This window comes from Oncorhynchus tshawytscha, unplaced genomic scaffold, assembly GCF_018296145.1.
Source record: "Oncorhynchus tshawytscha isolate Ot180627B unplaced genomic scaffold, Otsh_v2.0 Un_contig_2177_pilon_pilon, whole genome shotgun sequence".
Classification (NCBI taxonomy): Eukaryota; Metazoa; Chordata; class Actinopteri; order Salmoniformes; family Salmonidae; genus Oncorhynchus; species Oncorhynchus tshawytscha.
The window spans coordinates 87,501-114,301 of NW_024609540.1; the positions used below are offsets into that span (position 1 = coordinate 87,501).

At 45.2% G+C, this 26,801-nt stretch overlaps 3 protein-coding genes across 26 annotated transcripts in view; all 3 read right to left on the bottom strand.

Annotated features, from left to right (window-relative positions):
* Positions 1–7,836, bottom strand: part of LOC121845066 (immunoglobulin-like domain-containing receptor 2) — a 9,197-nt gene extending 1,361 nt beyond the window's left edge. Inside the window, exons 1-2 of the mRNA XM_042315819.1 lie at positions 7,592–7,836; positions 1–234 (exon numbers count right to left, since the gene is read on the bottom strand). The exon at positions 1–234 is cut by the window's left edge and continues 1,361 nt beyond it. Of these exons, the coding sequence (XP_042171753.1) occupies positions 1–234; positions 7,592–7,706 (349 nt within the window). The 5' untranslated portion in view covers positions 7,707–7,836. The remainder of the gene's footprint in view (positions 235–7,591) is intronic.
* A 3,292-nt stretch (positions 7,837–11,128) lies between these two features.
* LOC112266299 (cell surface A33 antigen) lies at positions 11,129–24,873 on the bottom strand. The gene is made up of 7 exons (XM_024443686.2): positions 24,658–24,873; positions 18,361–18,527; positions 15,459–15,672; positions 15,181–15,345; positions 14,955–15,071; positions 12,864–12,996; positions 11,129–12,758 (listed from the first exon to the last, which is right to left on the bottom strand). Exons 1-7 carry the CDS (start codon positions 24,704–24,706, stop codon positions 12,233–12,235), a joined length of 1,371 nt encoding a protein of 456 aa, XP_024299454.2. The 5' UTR covers positions 24,707–24,873; the 3' UTR covers positions 11,129–12,232.
* Positions 18,828–22,816, bottom strand: LOC121845063. Of its 24 annotated transcripts, none has more exons than XM_042315814.1 (4): positions 21,782–22,816; positions 20,931–21,388; positions 20,600–20,894; positions 18,828–19,962 (listed from the first exon to the last, which is right to left on the bottom strand). In XM_042315814.1, exons 1-3 carry the CDS (start codon positions 22,035–22,037, stop codon positions 20,604–20,606), a joined length of 1,005 nt encoding a protein of 334 aa, XP_042171748.1. In that variant the 5' UTR covers positions 22,038–22,816; the 3' UTR covers positions 18,828–19,962; positions 20,600–20,603. The 24 variants fall into 24 exon arrangements, 23 of the variants coding, with proteins under 23 accessions (XP_042171748.1, XP_042171747.1, XP_042171730.1 ...); XM_042315813.1 differs by having other exon boundaries at positions 18,828–19,970; positions 20,731–20,894; positions 21,782–22,813; XM_042315796.1 differs by lacking the exon at positions 20,931–21,388 and adding an exon at positions 20,032–20,523 and having other exon boundaries at positions 18,828–19,970; positions 20,731–20,894; positions 21,782–22,800.
* Positions 24,874–26,801: the final 1,928 nt, after the last annotated feature.

Sequence of the window (26,801 nt, forward strand, 5' to 3'; positions counted from 1 at the left end):
GGCTAGAATCGGAGCAGTCTAGATGGGACGAGGAGCCCCTTACCCCCAGGCCCTCCGGGAAGCTGAAGGCGTCGCGGGTGCGGTCGCGGCAGTAAGACTTGTACCACCATTGGACCACAGGCGTCTGGGTGGACATGCTGGAGTATTGGCACGGCAGGATCACCGACTGGAACAGCGTGGCATACTTCCTGTCTTCACGAGAGGAGACCTGGATGGCTGAGCTAGATGGGAGATCTGGTGGAGAGAGAGAGAGAGAGAGAGAGAGAGAGAGAGAGAGAGAGAGAGAGAGAGAGAGAGAGAGAGACAGACAGACAGACAGACAGACAGACAGACAGACAGACAGACAGACAGACAGACAGACAGACAGACAGACAGACAGACAGACAGACAGACAGACAGACAGACAGACAGACAGACAGACAGACAGACAGACAGACAGACAGACAGACAGACAGACAGACAGAGAGAGAGAGAGAGACAGACAGAGAGAGAGGAGTCACTAATTGCCATTTCAAGGAGATGACATCTTAGCACAAACAGATCTGGGACCTGACTAGCTGGCAGTGTCACTGTGAACAGACATATAGAGAGAAATCCCCAGATCAGCAGCGTGGCCCTGTCCGCCCTCCTACATTCACCACGAGACCAGCACTTCAAACCAACCGGTATTTACATCATCTAGTGAATGTTCACCTCCAGCCTCACAAAGCTCCTAAAACACAGTTAAATACAACCTTACTGTTACCATCAACGTGAAATAGAGCAAGAGTAGGCTAGTCTGACTGTAACGTCTGTCGTCGGAAGGCATGGACCAAAACGCAGCGTGGTAAGTGTTCATGATTCTTTATTACTCAAAAACACTCAAACAAAATAACAAAGTGAAAAAACAAAACAGTTCTGTCAGGTGCACACACTAAACAGAAAATAACTACCCACAAAACACAGGTGGGGAAAAAGGCTGCCCAAGTATGATTCCCAATCAGAGACAACGATAGACAGCTGCCTCTGATTGGGAACCACATTCGGCCAAAAACAAAGAAATAGAAAACATAGAAATAATGAAACTAGAATGCCCACCCTAGTCACACCCTGGCCTAACTAAAATAGAGAATAAAAGCCTCTCTAATACCAGGGCGTGACAGTACCCCCCCACCCCCCCAAAAGGTGCGGAAAACCTCCGGACTGGGGACCGTCGCTGGGGGCTCCGGACTGGGGACTGTCGCTGGGGGCTCCGGACTGGGGACCGTCGCTGGAGGCTCCGGACTGGGGACCGTCGCTGGAGGTCCGGACTGGGGACCGTCGCTGGAGGTCCGGACTGGGGACCGTTGCTGGTGGCTCTGGACCGCGGATCAACGCTGGAGGCTTTGTGCCATGGATCATCACTGGAGGCTTTGTGCCATGGATCATCACTGGAGGCTTTGTACGTGGAGCCGGAACAGGTCTCACCGGACTGAGGAGACGTACTGGAAGCCTGGTACGTGGAGCTGCCACAACGCATCCTGGCTGGATACCCACTTTAGCTCAGTGAGTGTGGAGAGCTGGCACAGGACGCACTGGGCTATGAAGGCGCACTGGAGGCATAGTGCGTAGAGCCAGCGCAGGACACACTGGACCGTGGAGGTGCACCGGAGGTCTGGAGTGCAGAGCCTCTCTATGGCCAGGGCGTGACACTGACTGCGTCTAGTGGAGGTGAGTTGGACTCGTGCTCTCGTGATGAGGTAGCCCTGCATGCGACGTCATTATCAGTATCGCCCTCAGGAGGTTTCCCACCTGTGACATGAGGTTCTGAGGCTGGAACTGGGCTAATCAGAAGAAGAGCCTTCATTTCTCCTAGACCTAGACTGTGTTAACTATGTCTGCTTGGATAAGGGACTTGATGGGACCGCTGAAATCTACTTGTCTCCTTGTTTGGGAAAGAGGAGCAGAGGTGGTTTCATCCTCAACAGGTATCTGTACGGTTAGTGTCAGGCCCAGGCTGGGGCCGAGGCTACTGAAAGGTTTTCATGAACCTCAGAAAGAGAAATCAGAGTTTCTCAGGATCTGTTCCAATTCAATTGCTGTCTGTACAATTGAACACGGCCTGTGTCCCAAATGGCACCCTATTTAGTGGCCTACTTTTGACCAGGGCCCATATGTCTCAAAAGTAGTGCACTATGTAGGGAATAGGGTACCATTTGGGACGAACAAACAGCATTTCTGCAGTAGAGCAGACTGTAATTTTAATAGGCAATCTGACTCAACAAAATGGACAGAATTATATGTTGCTGGTGTGGTAATCTTTCATTTTAAATACCAGTTACCCGGGTTTACCAGTGTGGTGATGGAGTAAATCACCCCACACTTAACACAAGTGGTCACTATGACCACAGTCTCAAAGACTAAAAACATAAAAACAGCTGATTCACTCTGTCTGTATCTGATTGTTAGAATTATTCTGAATAAATTAATAAACAATATCCCCATTTCAAATAGAACTGTAACTAAGTAAACTATTATATCTGATTAACAATATGAGTTCATAAGAAGGGATTGTGTGACACGGAGTAATTAAAGTTAATGAACACCATTCCAACTAGGAAGAAACTAATGGGTTGTGGATTAAGTAAACAGATAAGGTAGTTAACCTATGGTTGAACCGACGAAACTGAGCTCTGGGGTGTTTTAAATAAGGCAGTGAGTGCATTCCTAGGTTTTCTGTTAATTAGAACTGTCAGCTCAGTGGTGATTGATAATGGTGAGGAGTCAAAAGTTAATTCAGTTGTGTTGTGTGTCCTGTGTATGTGCTGGGGGGGTCAGAATGAACTCAGCTGTGTTCTGTGTCCTGTGTATGTGCTGGGGGGTCAGAATGAACTCAGTTGTGTTCTGTGTCCTGTGTATGTGCTGGGGGGTCAGAATGAACTCAGCTGTGTTCTGTGTCCTGTGTATGTGCTGGGGGTCAGAATGAACTCAGTTGTGTTGTGTGTCCTGTGTATGTGCTGGGGGGTCAGAATGAACTCAGTTGTGTTCTGTGTCCTGTGTATGTGTCCTGTGTATGTGTCTGGGGGTCAGAATGAACTCAGTTGTGTTCTGTGTCCTGTGTATGTGCTGGGGGTCAGAATGAACTCAGTTGTGTTGTGTGTCCTGTGTATGTGCTGGGGGGTCAGAATGAACTCAGTTGTGTTCTGTGTCCTGTGTATGTGCTGGGGGTCAGAATGAACTCAGTTGTGTTCTGTGTCCTGTGTATGTGCTGGGGGGTCAGAATGAACTCAGTTGTGTTGTGTGTCCTGTGTATGTGCTAGTGGGTCAGAATGAACTCAGTTGTGTTCTGTGTCCTGTGTATGTGCTGTGTATGGGGGGTCAGAATGAACTCAGTTGTGTTCTGTGTCCTGTGTATGTGCTGGGGGGGTCAGAATGAACTCAGTTGTGTTGTGTGTCCTGTGTATGTGCTGAGGGGGTCAGAATGAACTCAGAATGAACTTTTAAAGTTCCCTTTGACCCGGTCTGGAGGAGGAGATTCATTTTAGGAGCAATGAAATGACGTCACGTTATTTTATATAAACTGTTGCTCATGGTAACGTAGCAGCACGCTCCGAGAATAAATTCTGTTACCTATTATTGAAAGGGCTGGTCTCCGTCTATTTTATGCAAACAAGAATCTTACAAATTCTCATAAAATAGATTAAGGGTTTTCAATGAATGAAAACACATTGGCATAATTACAGTAACAATGATTCACTGAGTTTATTTGATATGATTCTGAACAGAATGTAGCAGAGGTGGTTCAGTGGTTCATGATGAGGAAGCTGATTCACTCTGTCTGTATCTGACTCACTGAGTTCAGCTGATATGATTCTGAACAGAATGTAGCAGAGGTGGTTCAGTGGTTCATGATGAGGAAGCTGATTCACTCTGTCTGTATCTGACTCACTGAGTTCAGCTGATATGATTCTGAACAGAATGTTCAGTGGTTCAGAGGTGGTTCAGTATCTGACTCACTGAGTTCAGCTGATATGATTCTGAACAGAATGTAGCAGAGGTGGTTCAGTGGTTCATGATGAGGAACCTGGTTCACTCTGTCTGTATCTGACTCACTGAGTTCAGCTGATATGATTCTGAACAGAATGTAGCAGAGGTGGTTCAGTGGTTCAGGATGAGGAACCTGAAGACTAGCGTTAGCTCTCAGAGTTCATGTCTAGGATCAAGCTCAGGGGACAAACAGTGTTGTGGTGAGTAGACTAGTTCAAACCCAGTTGGTTAATAAGCTCTGAACCCGACAGATCTCATGAGCAGGAGCTTGACAACACAGCTGGACAGTCCAGTCAATCAGCAGGTGATGAACTGAAAACACACACGCCTAAAAACATCTGTGTCTGCTAAATATGTGTGTGTGTGTGTGTGTGTGTGTGTGTGTGTGTGTGTGTGCGTGCGTGCGTGTGTGTGTGGTGTTTCTCTGAATAGGCAGTGGGAGGTGAGGTCAGTGAACAATTGTGGTCTGAAATGGAACCTTGAGCAGAGAGGGAGAGATGGGGGATGGGGGATGAGGGATGGGTAGCTTCATTTAATCATGTCCTGTGTGTGTGTGTGTATGGGTGTGTGGGAGCGAGCGTTAATTCGTATGTGTGTTTGTGTGCGAGCGTTAATTTGTTTGTGTGTGTGTGTGTGTGTGTGTGTGTGTGTGTGTGTGTGTGTGTGTGTGTGTGTGTGTGTGTGTGTGTGTGTGTGTGTGTGTGTGTGTGTGTGTGTGTGTGTGTGTGTGTGTGTGTGTGTGTGTGTGTGTGTGTGTTAGACAGTAGAGTTGTCACATTCTCCCAAACCACTTCATGAAACAGGGAATTTCTGGATGAGCCAGCAATAAAACAGTAACAGCTTCCATAACATTACTAGAACATTCCCATAACATTACTAGAACATTCCCATAACATTACTAGAACATTCCCATAACATTACTAGAACATTCCCATAACATTACTAGAACATTCCCATAACATTACTAGAACATTACTAGAACATTCCCATAACATTACTAGAACATTCCCATAACATTACTAGAACATTACTAGAACATTCCCATAACATTACTAGAACATTCCAAAAACATTACTAGAACATTCCCATAACATTACTAGAACATTCCCATAACATTACTAGAACATTACTAGAACATTCCCATAACATTACTAGAACAGTACCATAACATTACTTGAACATTCCCATAACATTGCCATAACATTACTAGAACATTCCCATAACATTACTAGAACATTACTAGAACATTCCCATAACATTACTAGAACATTCCCATAACATTACTAGAACATTCCCATAACATTGCCATAACATTCCCAGCAGCAGAAAGGGAAACAACAGGAAAGTCAGTAGGGTCTTTCAGAGGATTGAGAGCTACTGGGAACACAGGCTTTATTAGTTTCCAGGGAAACCACCTCAGGAAGGGAGCAGGGACAGGGGTGGTTTATTTTATTAGTTCATCTTCAGAAGAGCCCTACGGAGTCTACAGAAGAGCCCTACAGAGTCTACAGAAGAGCCCTACGGAGTCTACAGAAGAGCCCTACCGAGTCTACAGGAGGGGTCTACGGGAGGGTTTAGAGGGGAGAGGAGCTGTTTCAGACACACACAGAGCGAGAGAGAGATTAAATGACAGAGAACGATGGTAGAGAGGGAAACAGTGTAGAGAGAGGAGGGAGAAAGAGAAGAGGAGAGAGAGAGAGAGAGAGAGAGAGAGAGGCACAGGGGAAATCGGTTGGTGTGTAGTAGGCTACATTCCTCACACCGCAGGCCACAGCACTTCAGGAGAGCAGGGAAAGAAAGGATGAGGGAAAGGGAGGAGAGGAGAGGCAGGGAGCAAAAGTCCACTTCAGACCAGTTCCTTATGCTGTTTGTAGTTTGAAAGTTGCACATGCTGCTAGTCTAAGGACCTATGGTGACCCTCACAAACACCTGCTGCTAGTCTAAGGACCTGCGGTGACCCTCAAACACCTGCTGCTAGTCTAAGGACCTGTGGTGTCCCTCACAAACACCTGCTGCTAGTCTAAGGACCTGCGGTGTCCCTCACAAACACCTGCTGCTAGTCTAAGGACCTGTGGTGTCCCTCACAAACACCTGCTGCTAGTCTAAGGACCTGTGGTGTCCCTCACAAACACCTGCTGCTAGTCTAAGGACCTCCGGTGACCCTCAAACACCTGCTGCTAGTCTAAGGACCTCGGTGTCCCTCACAAACACCTGCTGCTAGTCTAAGGACCTGTGGTGTCCCTCACAAACACCTGCTGCTAGTCTAAGGACCTGTGGTGTCCCTCACAAACACCTGCTGCTAGTCTAAGGACCTCCGGTGACCCTCAAACACCTGCTGCTAGTCTAAGGACCTGTGGTGTCCCTCACAAACACCTGCTGCTAGTCTAAGGACCTGCGGTGTCCCTCAAACACCTGCTGCTAGTCTAAGGACCTGTGGTGTCCCTCAAACACCTGCTGCTAGTCTAAGGACCTGTGGTGTCCCTCACAAACACCTGCTGCTAGTCTAAGGACCTATGGTGACCCTCAAACACCTGCTGCTAGTCTAAGGACCTATGGTGACCCTCAAACACCTGCTGCTAGTCTAAGGACCTGTGGTGTCCCTCAAACACCTGCTGCTAGTCTAAGGACCTGTGGTGACCCTCAAACACCTGCTGCTAGTCTAAGGACCTGTGGTGTCCCTCAAACACCTGCTGCTAGTCTAAGGACCTGTGGTGTCCCTCAAACAGCTCCTGCTACCTAAGAGGACATTTTAAACACAGAGCTGGAGAAATCTACAAATCGACACTTCTCTATATAACTACATAATCAAAAAGGAGTATTGTAGCCTACATTAGACAACATGAACTCAGGGATAGAATCTATAATCTATAGGTTTATCATTTCTAAAAAACTAAACGATTACAAAATATTATTCCCTATCTGTAATACATTATTTTTTCAAACTTACCTGTAATTATTTGATTAATTCATGAATGGATATTACAACTCCAATGTACGCTATTGTACACTGATTGAAGTCAGCCTTTCCTAATCCGTGACCTATGAACTTCCCTTCGCATTATTCACACTTGGCTGAGGACCATGGAACCAACAGAAGCCCGTCTACAGCCGCCAGACCAGTGCTACCTTCATTGCGCTGCACCAAGCAAGTCACACAATAAAGCTCATGCTTCTATCCCTCGTGATGTTGAAATCAAACGGCAGGATAGTCTACATTCCACATCCGTTACTTTGTATCGTTTACGGGCCAAGTCTTGTACTGTAGGCCCACGTGACTGGAACTCGAAAGTAAATGACGTTGTTTTTTTCTTTGAAGGCTACAATGTATCGTTCTTTCCTGAAATGTTTTCCCTTTTGGTTAATCCTGAAAAAAAGTTGCTGTGCAAAAAACACGGAAAAAACATCAACCAAAATTGTTTTTTCTGTTAGAAATCAGAACGAGGGCAGGTTCGAGACGAGAACACAAACATCTTAAAAGTAAAAGAAGTGAGGAGAAAACTCAACATAATAAAGTTGTTTATTAACCTGTTACACTGCTAGGTTGGCTAGTTAGTCAGTAAAAGTTATATACATCTTCATCACCTACCTGTCAGGAATAGTACAGGAATCCACCATCTCAGCAACAAACACATCTTCCATATCAAAGTATTTGCGTTTAGAGAAGTCCTGTGTACATGTTCTCCTCGCCTTTTCCGCCTCATTCCTCAAACCGCTATTCGGAGCGCCTCGCTCTACCCGAGTATAACGGGATTGTAACGCTCCTAGCTCTGACCGAGTATACCGGGACTGTACAGGTCCTGGCTCTTCCCGAGTATAACGGGACTGTACCGTTTGAGAAATGGGTGGTGCATGCGCGGTTTGGTACTCTTGAGGATAAGGGGGGGGGGCGTTCATTTAAAAGTGACTCAAGCATCTTTACATGTTGTGGCCGATGGGACTGTGTCTATATGGGTCATTCTTGAATTGCGGTGATACATTCTGATCCTTGACTTTGGCATCATGTAAAAGCATTTAAAATGAGAACAACATGACAAGTAATACATTTGTCTTTTGTTTTTACACTTATTTAATAAGAAAACATATATAAGTCATTTATACTACAAAACACATTTTCGTATGCATTGTAGAAACTACTGGGGGATAGCAGGTTGGCTTGTCCTACTGGTGATGTGTAGCGGTGTAGTGACATGTTTTGGGCAATTTAGAGATATCTATCTATCTATCATTTTGAATGCTAGACATTGAAACAAAATGATGTATTATATTGCCTACATCAATAAAAACAAATGATATTATTACTAGTATAATGTGTGTCCCTCAATTTTATGTCATTGGTGTTTGCGCCTTGAAAATCACTGATTACAAAGATATACAAGGACCTTGTAGATTACAAAGATATACAAGGATATACAAGGAAAACTGTTATCAGGGGGAGGAGTCTGTTATCGGGGGAGGGGTCTATATTATCTGGGGAGGAGTCTGTTACCGGGGGAGGGGTCTATATTACCGGGGGAGGGGTCTATATAATCTGGGGAGGAGTCTATATTAATGAACAGATGAGCAAAACACGTCCTTTTATTATGTCATAGATTTGAGGATTCCATTGATTATGTGTTGTGTCTGAATCCAGTGTTACTTGGTGTTGGTCAATTTGAATGACGCTAAGTAACATTGTGAGCTTAATCATATCACTAATATCACTAATCATTTCACTAATCATTTCAATTCAATAAATCATTTTTTAAAGGATTGATGACTATAGATTGCAGAATTTGTGGCCTCCAATTCAGAAAATGATAATTTACCTAAAATGTCTGTTGTTTACATCATTGGTGTTGCTGCTCCTACTGGTGGAACGACGTCGTGGTCAAAACTATGAAAAGACATTAAGCTCCATTAGTTGATTTACCATAGATGTACCCAAATACATTTAAATAAAAATACACCTACATTTTTCCAAAATGCCCAAATGACACCTAAATTCAAGAACGCCACCTAGTATCTTAGTGAGGTGGATATAAAATTGCTTTTAAAATGGTTGAAACCACAGTGATAACTATACCAACAACCAGACATTGTCTTCCCAATAACTGTGTTGTGCTTTTAGATGGTTGAAACCACAGTGATAACTATACCAACAACCAGACATTGTTTTTTTCCATGGAAATGTTGTTGTGCTTTTAGATGGTTGAACGCACAGTGATAAACACATTGGAATTTCAACAATGAGTCATTCCTTCCACCACATTTATAAACGAATCAACGATACCACAGCTGGCTAATCGAAACTAGGCGATAGTGAACAGTCCCACAACAAAGACAAATTAGTCAAGGGTCATTGCTGCCCTCTGTCGTTTGTTTGCGTTCTGTACATTCACGTTTCCAGAGAGGAGAAACATCCTTTTGTCTGCACTGAAACCACACACATTGTGGCCTTTTAATAGATACATTTGGCTTTAATATAAAGTCACTGTAAACCCAATGAAAACATTTGTACACAGATTAGAAACATGATACATTTTTATTTACAGTTTATAAATTGTACCATCACATCTAACCAAAACGTCAACCATTTGATGTTTTAACTAGTTAAATTGTCCCTGTACATTTCAAAAGCATAAAAACAAAACAAAAGGTTAGACATTTTTGTCGAAGATTAAAAGGCATGAATATCTTCCCTCCCTTAGATAAAAACTCCTCACTCAGACAGACCCATTTAATAGGTCTGAACCCAATGAAGCCCCTTCTAGTGAAGTGAGTCTGTTGTCTGGCCTCAGGCTATAATGAGGAAGGGAAACGACTAGGCACATGCCACAGAGGGAAACTGGTTTCTCTCTGTTCTTAAAATGGGTCTCCAGGTTCTCTTTCAAAAAGGCCTGATTGACTCCCTCACTCCAAAAACAAGTCATGGTTTGAATATGTTAATGAAGACTCACCTGAGACACCTGACACTCCACTGCATTAACAAGCATCATGACGCTAAATAAATGGACAAAACACAGTACGTCTATGTCATGAAAACAACTATTAAAAAGGTTAACAACTTTATTTATTACAGGTTATTATCAATCTAGAGTTGATATTAAAATGTAACTCCAACATTTGATATTAGAGGGTATTAGCAATCTACAGTTGATATTAAAATGTAACTCCAACATTTGATATTAGAGGGTATTAGCAATCTAGAGTTGATATTAGAGGGTATTATCAATCTAGAGTTGATATTAGAGGGTATTATCAATCTACAGTTGATATTAGAGGGTATTATCAATCTAGAGTTGATATTAGAGGGTATTATCAATCTAGAGTTGATAAAAACAAACAAACCGTCACTAAAAAGCTTGTGGTTCTCAAACAGCCAAGACCTGTGACTGACGTGAGAAGCTCTTCTGTCACACCAACAGTAGACAATAAAAGGCAGGAGGAAAACTGCATTATCCAATAAGCTGCACTGAGAATTCATACACAGTCTTATTCAGGCAATGGCAGCTTGTAACAGAAAGCAAATTTAAATTCAGATTCAAGAATAAAAAATATTTAAAAATCCTCATTGAAAATACTAGATGGCACTTTTCAAATCTTTGAATCAGCATTCCAATTCGCTTCCTGACTACTGAACTGAATTGAGGCCGCCCTTCCTTCAATCACAGGCTGTACTCCACATTGAAGGCCTTTACATAGATAACAGTGATACTCCACATTGAAGGCCTTTACATAGATAACAGTGATACTCCACATTGAAGGCCTTTACATAGATAACAGTGATACTCCACATTGAAGGCCTTTACATAGATAACAGTGATACTCCACATTGAAGGCCTTTACATAGATAACAGTGATACTCCACATTGAAGGCCTTTACATAGATAACAGTGATACTCCACATTGAAGGCCTTTACATAGATAACAGTGATACTCCACATTGAAGGCCTTTACATAGATAACAGTGATACTCCACATTGAAGGCCTTTACATAGATAACAGTGATACATTGAAGGCCTTTACATTGAAGGCCTTTACATAGATAACAGTGATACTCCACATTGAAGGCCTTTACATAGATAACAGTGATATACATTGAAGGCCTTTACATAGATTGATACTCCACATTGAAGGCCTTTACATAGATAACAGTGATACTCCACATTGAAGGCCTTTACATAGATAACAGTGATACTCCACATTGAAGGCCTTTACATAGATAACAGTGATACTCCACATTGAAGGCCTTTACATAGATAACAGTGATACTCCACATTGAAGGCCTTTACATAGATAACAGTGATACTCCACATTGAAGGCCTTTACATAGATAACAGTGATACTCCACATTGAAGGCCTTTACATAGATAACAGTGATACTCCACATTGAAGGCCTTTACATAGATAACAGTGATACTCCACATTGAAGGCCTTTACATAGATAACAGTGATACTCCACATTGAAGGCCTTTACATAGATAACAGTGATATAATGCCGCTCCACCTCTAGTTGGCATGGTCTCTATAGCAGGGCTCCCCAACTGACAGACCCTTTTATTTGGCCCCCCAACTTTTCTCAACCCAAAAATTATATATATATATATATTATAATTTTTTAAAATATTTTTTTGTAGAATTGCTATTGTTGAACATAAAAGACTGTACAAACACCAGGAAATCAGCTCCAAGTGATTTTCATTTAATTCAAGTATTCCCACACATAAGAGCGATACATATGCGAGGGTATACAAATGCAAGGTTCTAAATTATTATAGATTTGTCAAATATTACATCCGTTTCGGTTTCTTGCAGTCAATTTGCCGTCTACAAATGATTTATAATTATGTTCCGGTCCCCTGAACTTCTGCTGAAGGAAAAACACCATCCGGGGCCTGAATCTATTTGATGATCCCTGATCTACAGGCTTTTCCTGTGTTGTGTTACAGTCGTCCTGTTATTGATGTGACCGAGTTCAGCCTGGTAGCCAGGCCCTTTGTGAAGCCTGACCTACAGCAGCTACTATGTTTATAATATTAATTATATTTTCAACCAAAAACAAGTTGTGGGAAACATTAAGTGGTTCTAATCTATTCTATTTTTAGAAGGCTGTTGGTAAAATTATGATTAAATGACTGAACAAATTATTTTAAATGGAACTGTAACTAAGTAAACTTATACTCTGTTTTATTATATCTGATTAACAATATGAGTTCATAAGATGGGAAAACACATTGGCATAATGAAATTACAGTAACAAAGGCTTAGCAGGTTTATTGGCCGGTACACTGGGAGGTCTGTCACGATCATCGTAGGGCTCATCATAACGATCACTGTACCGTCCGCCGTCACTGCGTTCATCGTAAACACGATCACGGTCGTACTGGTCACGGCGGTCAGAGTAGCGGTCGTCCTGGTCCCTGCGGTCATCGTGGCGCTCGCGGCGGTCATCGTAGTCGCTGCGGCGGTCACCGTAGTCGCTGCGGCGGTCATCGTAGTCGCTGCGGCGATCATCGTAGTCCTTCTCGCTGCGTTCCTTGTACTGGTCGCGACGGTCCACGATCTTGGGTGGGCGGTCACCGTAGTCGCTGCGGCGGTCATCGTAGTCGCTGCGGCGGTCATCGTAGTCCTTCTCGCTGCGTTCCTTGTACTGGTCGCGACGGTCCACGATCTTAGGTGGGTGGTCTTCATCGTCGCCTTCCTTGCTGCGCGTCTGTCGAACCTCGCCGTTCACCACGGGTTTGTCGTCGTGGAACTCCTCCCCCTCTGGAACCCTGAGGACATATCAGTGGACAGGAGACTCAGCACACTGTCTGTTCTCACCATCTCAGCTCTCATGGTGTGTGTGTGTGTGTGTGTGAGTGACAGACCATACATACCCCATAGCGTACTCCTCTGCTTTGCCCTTCTTCTTTCTGCAGCAGCAGCAGTAGATGAGGATGATGAGCAGCACCAGAACACCAACCACAACGCCGCCAATGATACCCGCTGTTGAACCCAGGGCCATAGACGCTACAGGAGAGAGAGGTGGTGAAGAGGTGAGGTGATATGAGGAGGAGAGGTGGTGAAGAGAGGAAAAGAGGAGAGGTGAGAAGGAGAGGAGAGGTGAGAAGAAGAGAGGTGAGAAGAAGAGAGGTGAGAAGAAGAGGTGAGAAGAAGAGGTGAGAAGAAGAGAGGTGATAAGGAGAGGTGAGAAGAAGAGAGGTGATAAGGAGGGTGAGAAGGAGAGGTGAGGAAGAGAGGTGAGAAGGAGAGGTGATAAGAAGAGTGAGAAGGAGAGGTGAGAAGAGAGAAGAGAGAAGAGAAGAGAGAAGAAGAGGAGGAGAGAAGAAGAGAGGAGAGAGGAGAGAAGAGAGTGAGAAGAGAAGAGAGGTGAGAGGAGAAGAGAGAGAGAAGAGAGAGAGAAGAAGAGGAGAGGTGAGAAGGAGAGGTGAGAAGGAGAGAGGTGAGAAGGAGAGAGAGGTGAGAAGGAGAGGTGAGAAGGAGAGGAGAGGAGAGAAGAGAGGAGAGAAGAAGAGAAGAGAAGAAGAGAGGTGAGAGAGAGAGGAGAGAAGAAGAGAGAGAAGGAGAGAGAGAAGGAGAGAGAGGAGAGGTGAGAGAAGAGAGAGGAGAAGGAGTGAGGAGAGAGAGGAGAGGAGAGAAGCGGAGAGGAGAGGAGAAGCGGAGAGGAGAAGAGAGGTGAGAAGAAGAGAGGTGAGAAGAAGAGAGAGGAGAGAAGAGCGGAGAGGAGAGAGAGGTGAGGAGAAGAGAGGTGAGAGAAGAGAGGCGAGAGAAGAGAGGAGAGGAGAGAGAGCGAGAGAAGAGAGGAGAGGAGAGAGAGCGAAGCGGAGAGGAGAGGCGAAGCGGAGAGGAGAGGCGAGTCGAGCGGAGAGGAGAGAGAGAGGAGAGCGGAGAGGAGAGCCGAAGCGGAGAGGAGAGCCGAAGCGGAGAGGAGAGCCGAAGCGGAGAGGAGAGCCGAAGCGGAGAGGAGAGGCGGAGCGGAGAGGAGAGAGAGGAGAGCATGAGCGGAGAGGCGGAGCGGAGAGGAGAGGCGAAGCGGGAGGAGCATGAGAGGAGAGGAGAGCATGAGAGCCGAGCGGAGGAGCATGAGCGGAGAGGAGGAGCAGAGGGAGAGGAGAGCATGAGAGGAGAGAGGAGGAGAGGAGAGGAGGAGAGGAGAGGAGAGCGGAGGAGAGGAGAGAGAGGAGAGCAGAGGAGAGGAGGAGCATGAGAGGAGAGGCGGAGCGGAGGAGAGTCGGGCGGAGATGAGAGGAGGAGGTGGAGCATGAGAGGAGAGGTGAAGAGGAGAGGAGAGGAGGAGCATGAGAGGAGAGGTGGAGCATGAGAGGAGAGGAGGAGCATGAGAGGAGGAGGAGGAGCATGAGAGGAGAGGAGGAGCATGAGAGGAGGAGAGGAGGAGCATGAGAGGAGAGGAGGAGCATGAGAGGAGAGGTGGAGCATGAGGAGCATGAGAGGAGGAGCATGAGAGGAGAGGAGGAGCATGAGAGGAGAGGTGGAGCATGAGAGGAGAGGAGGAGCATGAGAGGAGAGGAGGAGCATGAGAGGAGAGGAGGAGCATGAGGAGGAGCATGAGAGGAGGAGCATGAGAGGAGAGGAGGAGCATGAGAGGAGAGGAGAGAGGAGAGGAGGAGCATGAGGAGAGGAGGAGCATGAGAGGAGAGGAGGAGCATGAGAGGAGAGGAGGAGCATGAGAGGAGAGGAGGAGCATGAGAGGAGAGGAGGAGCATGAGAGGAGAGGTGGAGCATGAGAGGAGAGGAGGAGCATGAGAGGAGAGGAGGAGCATGAGAGGATGAGCATGAGAGGAGGAGAGAAATGTCTATTGATAAAATGTGTCTGTGTGTATCCTGTTACAGCACCATCCTCATGTGATGGTTACATTGCCTCAGATCTGAACATTTGTGTTAGCTCCCAGAGATAATGCCTAAGCTTTAGCTCAGCAGGCTAACACAGTCTCGTATTGTGCACTCACGTGGCATGACGGACAGCGTCAGGTTGCATTTGGCACTGCGGATCTTATTAGTGGAGGTACAGACGTAGTATCCTGAGGATTCCATGGTGAGGTTGAAGAGAGACAGGACACCATCCTCTGGAAGAGACAGAGACAACCTGTTAGGTCAGGAGTCAAGGTCATAGTCAAGGTCATAGTCAAGGTCATATCAACTGAAGATTAACAAGCACACACAGACACTACATACTGTCTGTTGTCCTGGGTGCAGGTGCTCGGGGCATGTTTCTGACATCGTAGCCCTGCCACTTGTAGGTAGGAAGAGGAGAGCCCTCTTCAGACTGACAGGTGAGATTGATGTTCTGGAAGTACTCTGCCTTCCCATCGATCTTACAGACAGGCACAGAGGGAGCCACTGTGGACACAATATGTTTTGCAATGTTAAGTTAAACAGTAATCATCAACACTTTACGGATTTCTACAGTTTATGATGGAATATTCTACGGGAGTCATTGTTTGTTTTTTTACCCAGGACCACCAGACGGGTGGTGTCAGCCAGCTGACCCTCGTCATCCTTGGGGATGGCGACTCGACACTCGAATAGCCGGTTGTCCTGGAGACCGATGGAGGAGAGCTTCAGGTTGGCTACTCCTTTAGCTAGGTCCTGTTCCAGGGAAGCTCTTCCTTCATACCGGTCACTGGTGTCCAGTTCACCAGTAGAGTAGGAGGTAAGGACGGACACCTGGAAACACCAATGTCAACAACAACATGGAAACACCAATGTCAACAACAACATGGAAGCACCAATGTCAACAACATGTAAACACCAATGTCAACAACAACATGGAAACACCAATGTCAACAACATGTAAACACCAATGTCAACAACAACATGTAAACACCAATGTCAACAACAACATGGAAACACCAATGTCAACAACAACATGTAAACACCAATGTCAACAACAACATGTAAACACCAATGTCAACAACAACATGGAAAACAATGTCAACAACAACATGGAAACACCAATGTCAACAACAACATGGAAACACCAATGTCAACAACATGGAAACACCAATGTCAACAACAACATGGAAACACCAATGTCAACAACAACATGGAAACACCAATGTCAACAACAACATGGAAACACCAATGTCAACAACAACATGGAAACACCAATGTCAACAACAACATGGAAACACCAATGTCAACAACAACATGTAAACACCAATGTCAACAACAACATGTAAACACCAATGTCAACAACAACATGTAAACACCAATGTCAACAACAACATGTAAACACCAATGTCAACAACATGTAAACACCAATGTCAACAACAACATGTAAACACCAATGTCAACAACAACATGTAAACACCAATGTCAACAACAACATGTAAACACCAATGTCAACAACAACATGGAAACACCAATGTCAACAACAACATGGAAACACCAATGTCAACAACATGGAAACACCAATGTCAACAACAACATGGAAACACCAATGTCAACAACAACATGGAAACACCAATGTCAACAACAACATGTAAACACCAAACAACATGGAAACACCAATGTCAACAACAACATGTAAACACCAATGTCAACAACAACATGTAAACACCAATGTCAACAACAACATGGAAACACCAATGTCAACAACAACATGGAAACACCAATGTCAACAACAACATGGAAACACCAATGTCAACAACATGGAAACACAATGTCAACAACAACAAACACCAATGTCAACAACAACATGTAAACACCAATGTCAACAACATGTAAACACCAATGTCAACAACAACATGTAAACACCAATGTCAACAACAACATGTAAACACCAATGTCAACAACAACATGTAAACACCAATGTCAACAACAACATGTAAACACCAATGTCAACAACAACATGGAAGCACCAATGTCAACAACAACATGTAAACACCAATGTCAACAACAACATGGAAACACCAATGTCAACAACAACATGGAAACACCAATGTCAACAACAACACCAATGTCAACAACAACATGGAACACCACCAATGTCAACAACAACATGGAAACACCAATGTCAACAACAACATGGAAGCACCACCAATGTCAACAACAACATGTAAACACCAATGTCAACAACAACATGGAAGCACCAATGTCAACAACAACATGGAAGCACAACAATGTCAACAACAACATGGAAACACCAATGTCAACAACAACATGGAAACACCAATGTCAACAACAACATGTAAACACCAATGTCAACAACAACATGGAAGCACCAATGTCAACAACAACATGGAAACACCAATGTCAACAACAACATGTAAACACCAATGTCAACAACAACATTTAAACACCAATGTCAACAACAACAACCAATGTAAACACAATGTCAACAACAACATGGAAACACCAATGTCAACAACAACATGGAAACACCAATGTCAACAACAACATGTAAACACCAATGTCAACAACAACATGCTAAACACCAATGTCAACAACAACATGTAAACACCAATGTCAACAACAACATGGAATGTCAACAACAACATGGAAACACCAATGTCAACAACAACATGGAAACACCAATGTCAACAACATGCAAACACCAATGTCAATGTCAACAACATGGAAACACCAATGTCAACAACAACATGTAAACACCAATGTCAACAACAACATTAAACACCAAGCACATGGAAGCATGTTGTCTCTGGCGAACTCATAGGTCCGAACTGAGGATGGATGTAAAGCCACAGTCATGGACACGAATGTCAACAACAACATGTAAACACCAATGTCAACAACAACATGGAAGCACCAATGTCAACAACAACATGTAAACACCAATGTCAACAACAACATGGAAGCACCAATGCTAACCTCCCCCGTTATTGGTAATGGTGAGAGTTTAGGCTGTCTTGGGGGTCTTTGATCCTCTAACGTTCTCACTCATCATTATTCACCATTCATGCCGGATTATCCGTAACCATGGAAGCATCCACGTTAATGTAGATTTGTTCAGAAACATTTTCTATTCTTATTTTACAATAAAAGTGACTCCAAAATGACACGATATATTATTTACCATTAATTTCGATTGGGCACAAAATAATCTGAAAAACTAACTGCAAATGCATCCAACAAACTAGATGTAGTCATTATGTCCGTACGGAATATGGGACCCAAAAACTACTATATTTATATCAATATTTAAGGGTGTTAATTTTGACCCTTAACTTCTTGGGGGGGAAAATGAATTACTTGTTAAGTCAAATCACATTCTCTGCACAACTGTAGTATAAAAATGTCCCAATCATTGCTCATCTTTATCAAGGGGATCAATAGTTTAAACCCACTGAATGTAAAAGAGCTGATCAGAGTGATTTCGGGTTGGTTTATTACCTCTGGCTCTCCGGGTTTGTCTGCTTCAGCCAACCAGGATATGACGACCAGCTTGTTGATTGAGTTCTTGGGTTTGAAGCTGCATGGTATAGTGATGTTGTCTCCCCTGGCGAACTCATAGGTCCGCTGAGGGATGGACACCTGTAAAGCTACAGTCATGGACACGACTGGGACAGAGAGAGACAGACAGGAAGAAACAGGAAGACACTGACGTATAGAGCTGTAGGAGGTGAACACTGTTAAAATCAAGTGCTTTGTAACACTAAAACTAAATGGCAAATGAGCTGCCACCAACTCGAAGGAGAGGAAACCTTAAAGTACCACAAGAGCGGAATTATTTTTTTCAACTGAAAGACGATTCCCATGATGTTGCACAATAATTCAAGAAGTCATTGTTTTATTCAAAGTATGATATATTTGGGCTTGAAGTGGGAAATCCGAAGTGGGGACATTGGATATTTTCCGTGTCAGCGCTGCGTTTCCCCAATAGGACATAACATGCTAATACTTTCCAGTCTACATTTATTTTCAGCGCTGCGTTTCCCCAATAGGACATAACATGCTAATACTTTCCAGTCTACATTTATTGTCAGCGCTGCGTTTCCCCAATAGGACATAACATGCTAATACTTTCCAGTCTACATTTATTGTCAGCGCTGCGTTTCCCCAATAGGACATAACATGCTAATACTTTCCAGTCTACATTTATTGTCAGCGCTGCGTTTCCCCAATAGGACATAACATGCTAATACTTTCCAGTCTACATTTATTGTCAGGGTTTTATTTCAATGTAACCACCCAACAGCATGACATTGTATATTAATCAGAAACATCTGCAAAGTTCTTCCTCCGTAACATACACCTGGCCACCTGAACCAAGCAGTTTTCCTCCGTAACATACACCTGGCCACCTGAACCAAGCAGCTTTCCTCCGTAACATACACCTGGCCACCTGAACCAAGCAGCTTTCCTCCGTAACATACACCTGGCCACCTGAACCAAGCAGCTTTCCTCCGTAACATACACCTGGCCACCTGAACCAAGCAGCTTTCCTCCGTAACATACACCTGGCCACCTGAGCCAAGCAGCTTTCCTCCGTAACATACACCTGGCCACCTGAGCCAAGCAGCTTTCCTCCGTAACATACACCTGGCCACCTGAGCCAAGCAGCTTTCCTCCGTAACATACACCTGGCCACCTGAGCCAAGCAGCTTTCCTCCGTAACATACACCTGGCCACCTGAGCCAAGCAGCTTTCCTCCGTAACATACACCTGGCCACCTGAGCCAAGCAGCTTTTCTCCGTAACATACACCTGGTCACCTGAGCCAAGCAGCTTTCCTCCGTAACATACACCTGGCCACCTGAGCCAAGCAGCTTTTCTCCGTAACATACACCTGGTCACCTGAGCCAAGCAGCTTTCCTCCGTAACATACACCTGGCCACCTGAGCCAAGCAGCTTTTTTCTCCGTAGCATACACCTGGCCACCTGAGCCAAGCAGCTTTTCTCCGTAACATACACCTGGCCACCTGAGCCAAGCAGTTTTTCTCCGTAACATACACCTGGCCACCTGAGCCAAGCAGCTTTTCTCCGTAGCATACACCTGGCCACCTGAGCCAAGGTAACATACACCTGGCCAAGCAGCTTTTCTCCGTAACATACACCTGGCCACCTGAGCCAAGCAGTTTTTCTCCGTAACATACACCTGGCCACCTGAGCCAAGCAGTTTTTCTCCGTAACATACACCTGGCCACCTGAGCCAAGCAGCTTTTCTCCGTAACATACACCTGGCCACCTGAGCCAAGCAGCTTTCCTCCGTAACATACACCTGGCCACCTGAGCCAAGCAGCTTTCCTCCGTAACATACACCTGGCCACCTGAGCCAAGCAGCTTTCCTCCGTAACATACACCTGGCCACCTGAGCCAAGCAGCTTTCCTCCGTAACATACACCTGGCCACCTGAGCCAAGCAGCTTTCCTCCGTAACATACACCTGGCCACCTGAGCCAAGCAGCTTTCCTCCGTAACATACACCTGGCCACCTGAGCCAAGCAGCTTTCCTCCGTAACATACACCTGGCCACCTGAGCCAAGCAGCTTTCCTCCGTAACATACACCTGGCCACCTGAGCCAAGCAGCTTTCCTCCGTAACATACACCTGGCCACCTGAGCCAAGCAGCTTTCCTCCGTATACACATACACCTGGCCACCTGAGCCAAGCAGCTTTCTCCGTAACATACACCTGGTCACCTGAGCCAAGCAGCTTTTCTCCGTAACATACACCTGGCCACCTGAGCCAAGCAGCTTTTCTCCGTAACATACACCTGGTCACCTGAGCCAAGCAGCTTTCCTCCGTAACATACACCTGGCCACCTGAGCCAAGCAGCTTTTCTCCGTAGCATACACCTGGCCACCTGAGCCAAGCAGCTTTCCTCCGTAACATACACCTGGCCACCTGAGCCAAGCAGCTTTCCTCCGTAACATACACCTGGCCACCTGAGCCAAGCAGCTTTCCTCCGTAACATACACCTGGCCACCTGAGCCAAGCAGCTCCGTAACATACACCTGGCCACCTGAGCCAAGCAGCTTTTCTCCGTAACATACACCTGGCCACCTGAGCCAAGCAGCTTTCTCCGTAACATACACCTGGCCACCTGAGCCAAGCAGCTTTTCTCCGTAACATACACCTGGCCACCTGAGCCAAGCAGCTTTTCTCCGTAACATACACCTGGCCACCTGAGCCAAGCAGCTTTTCTCCGTAACATACACCTGGCCACCTGAGCCAAGCAGCTTTTCTCCGTAACATACACCTGGCCACCTGAGCCAAGCAGCTTTTCTCCGTAACATACACCTGGCCACCTGAGCCAAGCAGTTTTTCTCCGTAACATACACCTGGCCACCTGAGCCAAGCAGCTTTTATTCGTAGCATACACCTGGCCACCTGAGCCAAGGAGCCAAGCAGTTTTTCTCCGTAACATACACCTGGCCACCTGAGCCAAGCAGTTTTTCTCCGTAACATACACCTGGCCACCTGGCCACCTAACATACACCTGGCCACCTGAGCCAAGTTTTTCTCCGTAGCATACACCTGGCCACCTGAGCCAAGCAGCTTTTCTCCGTAACATACACCTGGCCACCTGAACCAAGCAGCTTTCCTCCGTAGCATACACCTGGCCACCTGAGCCAAGCAGCTTTTCTCCGTAACATACACCTGGCCACCTGAGCCAAGCAGCTTTTCTCCGTAACATACACCTGGCCACCTGAGCCAAGCAGTTTTTCTCCGTAACATACACCTGGTCACCTGAGCCAAGCAGCTTTTCTCCGTAACATATACCTGGCCACCTGAGCCAAGCAGCTTTCCTCCGTAACATACACCTGGCCACCTGAGCCAAGCAGCTTTCCTCCGTAGAATACACCTGGTCACCTGAGCCAAGCAGCTTTTCTCCGTAACATACACCTGGCCACCTGAGCCAAGCAGTTTTTCTCCGTAACATACACCTGGCCACCTGAGCCAAGCAGCTTTCCTCCGTAACATACACCTGGCCACCTGAACCAAGGAGCAAATTAAAACAGGGAGGAACTAAAGTTTTTGCACCTCCACTTTTCACTTTTTCCAGACAATGATCAGTATTAAAATAGTATATATTATAGCGAGAGAGTGAGAGATAGGAACTGACCATTTTATAAATGCTATAATTGCATGAATGGTTTTGACCACTAAAGTGTTGTTTCAGGACGACATGCTTCACTGCTCTGATTGGTGCAGCTAGAAACCACAAGCGTCTATCCTATATTATAAACTGGATGGTTCCAGCCCTGAATGCTGAAACATGTCATTTTACTTCTCTAATTACGTTGCTACTGTAACCAGTTTATAATAGCAATAAGGCACCTCGGGGGTATGTGGTGTTTGGCCAATATACCACGGCTAAGGGCTGTGTCCATGCACGAAACAACGTGGAGTTGGGCATATAACACACCACCTCGTACATTATTGCTACATTGAACATGCACCAGCAAAGATAATTAAAGAAACAGGTTTATCCATTCTGTCGTTACATGTCATTTGAGACGTGCATCATGAAGTCATTGTAGCCAATCACTTCACTTCCCCTGTGAGAACCATAAGCACGGGCCGACTTGGCTTTGCTGTACTGCGGCCGAAGCCTGCCGACACAAGGTTGCACCATGTTCATTACAATGTAGAAAAACTCATGTCTCTTATGTAAGATGCCAACACTTTGGAGAGAACAATAGATGACGAAGTCAAAGATAGTGGTTTCAATCTGGGGTAAAGTTTTCCCTAAATGCTTCTGACAAATCCAGCTCCAGAACCAGGCTAGAACCAGGCCAGAACCAGGCCAACCAGGCTAACCAGGCTAGAACCAGGCCAGAACCAGGCTAACCAGGCCAGAACCAGGCTAACCAGGCTAACCAGGATAGAACCAGGCCAGAACCAGGCTAACCAGGCTAGAACCAGGCCAGAACCAGGCTAACCAGGCTAGAACCAGGCCAGAACCAGGCCAGAACCAGGCTAACCAGGCTAACCAGGCTAGAACCAGGCCAGAACCAGGCTAACCAGGCTAGGACCAGGCCAGAACCAGGCTAACCAGGCTAGAACCAGGCCAGAACCAGGCTAACCAGGCTAACCAGGCTAGCCAGCGGTTCATCTTATTGAATAAGGTGTCGTAAAATAATACAACAACGACATAACATTAGCTAGCTAGATAAGGTTAGCATGCTAGCTACACTGACAGCTCTCAGTTCCCCATTTATTTCACCACAACCTTCTTTACACCCCCCCCCCGTATGAATAGCCTGCGTCATTCTTCGGAGGTGAAATTTACGTCGAATAGCATTACCTTCTGGTTGGCGCATTTAAACTTTGCTAGAGTATAAAAAACACATGAGATAGTACACATTACATCTATAACGGTGAAGTTGGTGAGACATTGCACTCAGAATTGCAGCCAGGGTATGTGGATGAATGGAATTCTGGAATCTAGGTTTAGCAGTCATCTTAGATAAGGGTGTGCTGGAGTACAGAGGAAAGCCTCACACTGCAGCAATATAAACCCACACAGGTAATGTCATAGAGAGGCTTATTATGTAGTCCTCCGTTATGACAGGGCTTTAGAAACTAAAGGACGGGTTACACCCACTGACAGTAAGTAAGTAAGGGAGTGAGAAGCCTTGCCTCTTGGCTTGTGCAAGACGGAACTGTTTCCACAAGTACAACCCTTGGACACTTGCCTATCGCAGGGCCTTACCCCCAATCACCTCAATGCTCCCATTACAGTCTTTGGGACGACACAGCCAGATATCAAACACCCAATCTTCCAATCTCAGGGCAGACATTCTAACCACACCGACGTACACACTAGCAAGATTTATATGACTGGAAAAATACATTCGTTTTATAGCAAGATTTACATGACTGGTCATCCAAAAATCAGCCCTCTCAAAATTACAGCTTCATCCATGTTTTCAAATGTCACATTTCTAAGTGTTTGGAGTTTAGGCATTAACTCTGAATGTAAGGTTAGGGGTTCAGGAATTAACACCAAATGGTTAGGGTCCTAGCAGTGGGAAGGGTTGCAAAGTGTTTAGGGTTGGGCACCTCTCCTCTCCTGCCTGTGTCATCCAGCACTCTCTAACTATCAGCCCTCTCATCAGAATTACAGCTTCATCCATGTTTCTCAAATGTCACATTTCTAAGTGTTTAAGGTTAAGTTTAGGCATTAACTCTGAATGTAAGGTTAGGGTTAAGTTCAGGAATTAACACCAAATGGTTAGGGTTAGCTACTAGGGTTAGCTACTAGGGTTAGCTACTAGGGTGCGGGTTAGCTACTAGGGTTAGCTGTTAGGGTTAGCTACTAGGGTTAGGGTTAGCTGTTAGGGTTAGCTACTAGGGTTAGCTGTTAGGGTTAGCTACTAGTGTGTGGGTTAGCTACTAGGGTGCGGGTTAGCTACTAGGGTGCGGGTTAGCTACTAGGGTGCTTTTACTTTCTGCTTTCTGATATACATAAAATAAAAATACATATATTTGATAAAATATTGAATTTTCTTTACTACTATTAGAAACATTGAATAGTATTCAGAAATGGCAAAAAATATTCCTGATATTTTTTGACGTAAGTGCATCCTATTCTACCAATTTGTACAAAACAAGATGAGCTGAACACGTGAGGCGACGCCACACCGATACCATATACATGTCTAAAAAAAAAACACATGGGTGTGGCTCTTGTTGTATAGCACAGAGACATTTATGAAATTATATAAGATCAGTAAACTCACCGAGACAAAGTAAAACGCCAGCAAACGTCCCTTTCTGTGAGGCCATCATCGATCAGTAACAGTTACGACCTCTCCGGTCACCAGCGTTGTTTTTTGTAGGCTAGGGACCGCGGACAAGACCTTGGCCAGGTAGAAGGCTCGCTAGGCTGAGTACCAAAACTTGTGCTAAGTGCTTTCCTGGCTGCGAACAGGACTTCAAAATGAGTGACGTTGTCATCAGCCAATCAGAACGTCGATATTTTGGCAGGTAGCATTCTCTGCCCGCCCTCTTATCTTGTCGGTACATGCCGTTATTTTGTTTATCTCACAAGACTAACCTTTTGCAACTTTAACTCTACACTTTGTCAAGAGAAACTTGTATGCACTTGCAGTGACTAACTCTGACCAACAGCCATAAGAAACAAATGCATTTCTGAATGCAAATAGATTATCTTCTCTTCTGTAGTTTGAATGTGCAGAATTGAGAGAGGACAGTAGAGACAGATGGTATTTTCACCAGTGGTGCCAGAATCCCTGAGAGAGAAACACCTTCACTATGATTATATATATATTTATTTACTTATTCAAGCTTAAAGGTGAGGGAGGAGCGTGTGTGTGGGAAAGACTGGTCAGGTTTCAGTCAGGAACAGGAAGGGTGTATGTGTCAGAATTGGGGAAGCGTTACATCTAGTCAGACTGGTTTGAAAAGGGGTGTGTCATCTCCACAGCACAGAGTCCCTCACATACAGGTAACCTCCTCCCCCCTGCCAAACTGACACAGACACACCTACACACCCTTATTTTCTTGTTCCCCCTCTCTCTCTGTTATTGTTCTTGTCCCATTATGGCAAGGTGTTCCCTTTATAGTGACCAGAGCAATAGACCCTCAAAGTAATGCACTATGAAAGGAATAGAGGGCCATTTTCCATGCATCGGTTTCTAGTAGTGAGGTAGAGGTGTTCTGGCCTGATCACACGGAGGGTTTCTAGTAGTGAGGTAGAGGTGTCCTGGCCTGATCACACAGAGGGTTTCTAGTAGTGAGGTAGAGGTGTTCTGGCCTGATCACACGGAGGGTTTCTAGTAGTGAGGTAGAGGTGTTCTGGCCTGATCACACGGAGGGTTTCTAGTAGTGAGGTAGAGGTGTCCTGGCCTGATCACACAGAGGGTTTCTAGTAGTGAGGTAGAGGTGTTCTGGCCTGATCACACGGAGGGTTTCTAGTAGTGAGGTAGAGGTGTTCTGGCCTGAATCAGAAGGAGCTCATCCTCTATCACCTGGATACAAGCTGTGTGTGTGTGTGTGTGTGAGTGTGAGTGTGAGTGTGAGTGTGAGTGTGAGAGAGAGAGAGAGAGAGAGAGAGAGAGAGAGAGAGAGAGAGAGTAAGAGAGGGAGATAGAGAGAAAGAGATGTGGATGTGGCTGAACCTTATCCTATATAGCAGCACCCTCAGTGCATCTATACGTAGGTTATAAACTAGAGCTGAATCTGTCTCACCCTGTTTACTGTTGTCTCTGCAGTTTGTCAATGTTTTCATCTGGAGATGGACATTCTAGATGTGACTTGATATCGACCATGCTCTAATGACAACATGAGACTGAAAGGCTTAAATCCACCGCAGAGCAATTTCAGAGTTGATTGAGATTATATCTGCGTCCCAAATTACATCCTATTTCCTACATAGTGTACTACTTTTGACTAGAGCCCTAGTGAATAGGGTGCCATTGGGGACATGACCTATGTGATTGTGATAGCAGACCATTGTTTCCCTCTCCAATGGTGGTGAGTCATCAGAGATCAGGGAACAGCTGTGTGTGTGTGTGGTGTGTGTGTATCCTCCTAAAGCCATCGTCAGTCAGAGCTGAGAGGAGGATAAGGAGCTGATATTAAGACTGATTTAAAGATTAACACAACTCATCTCACCTCCTCATACTTCTTTATATCTCCTCCTGCCTCCTCACACCTCATACTTCTTCATACCTCCTGCCTCCTCACACCTCTTCATACCTCTTCATACCTCCTGCCTTCTCACACCTCCTCCTGCCTCTTCATACCTCTTCACACCTGTGTCCTCACACCTCATACCTCTTCCTGTGTCCTCACACCTCATACCTCTTCCTGTGTCCTCACACCTCATACCTCTTCCTGTGTCCTCACACCTCATACCTCT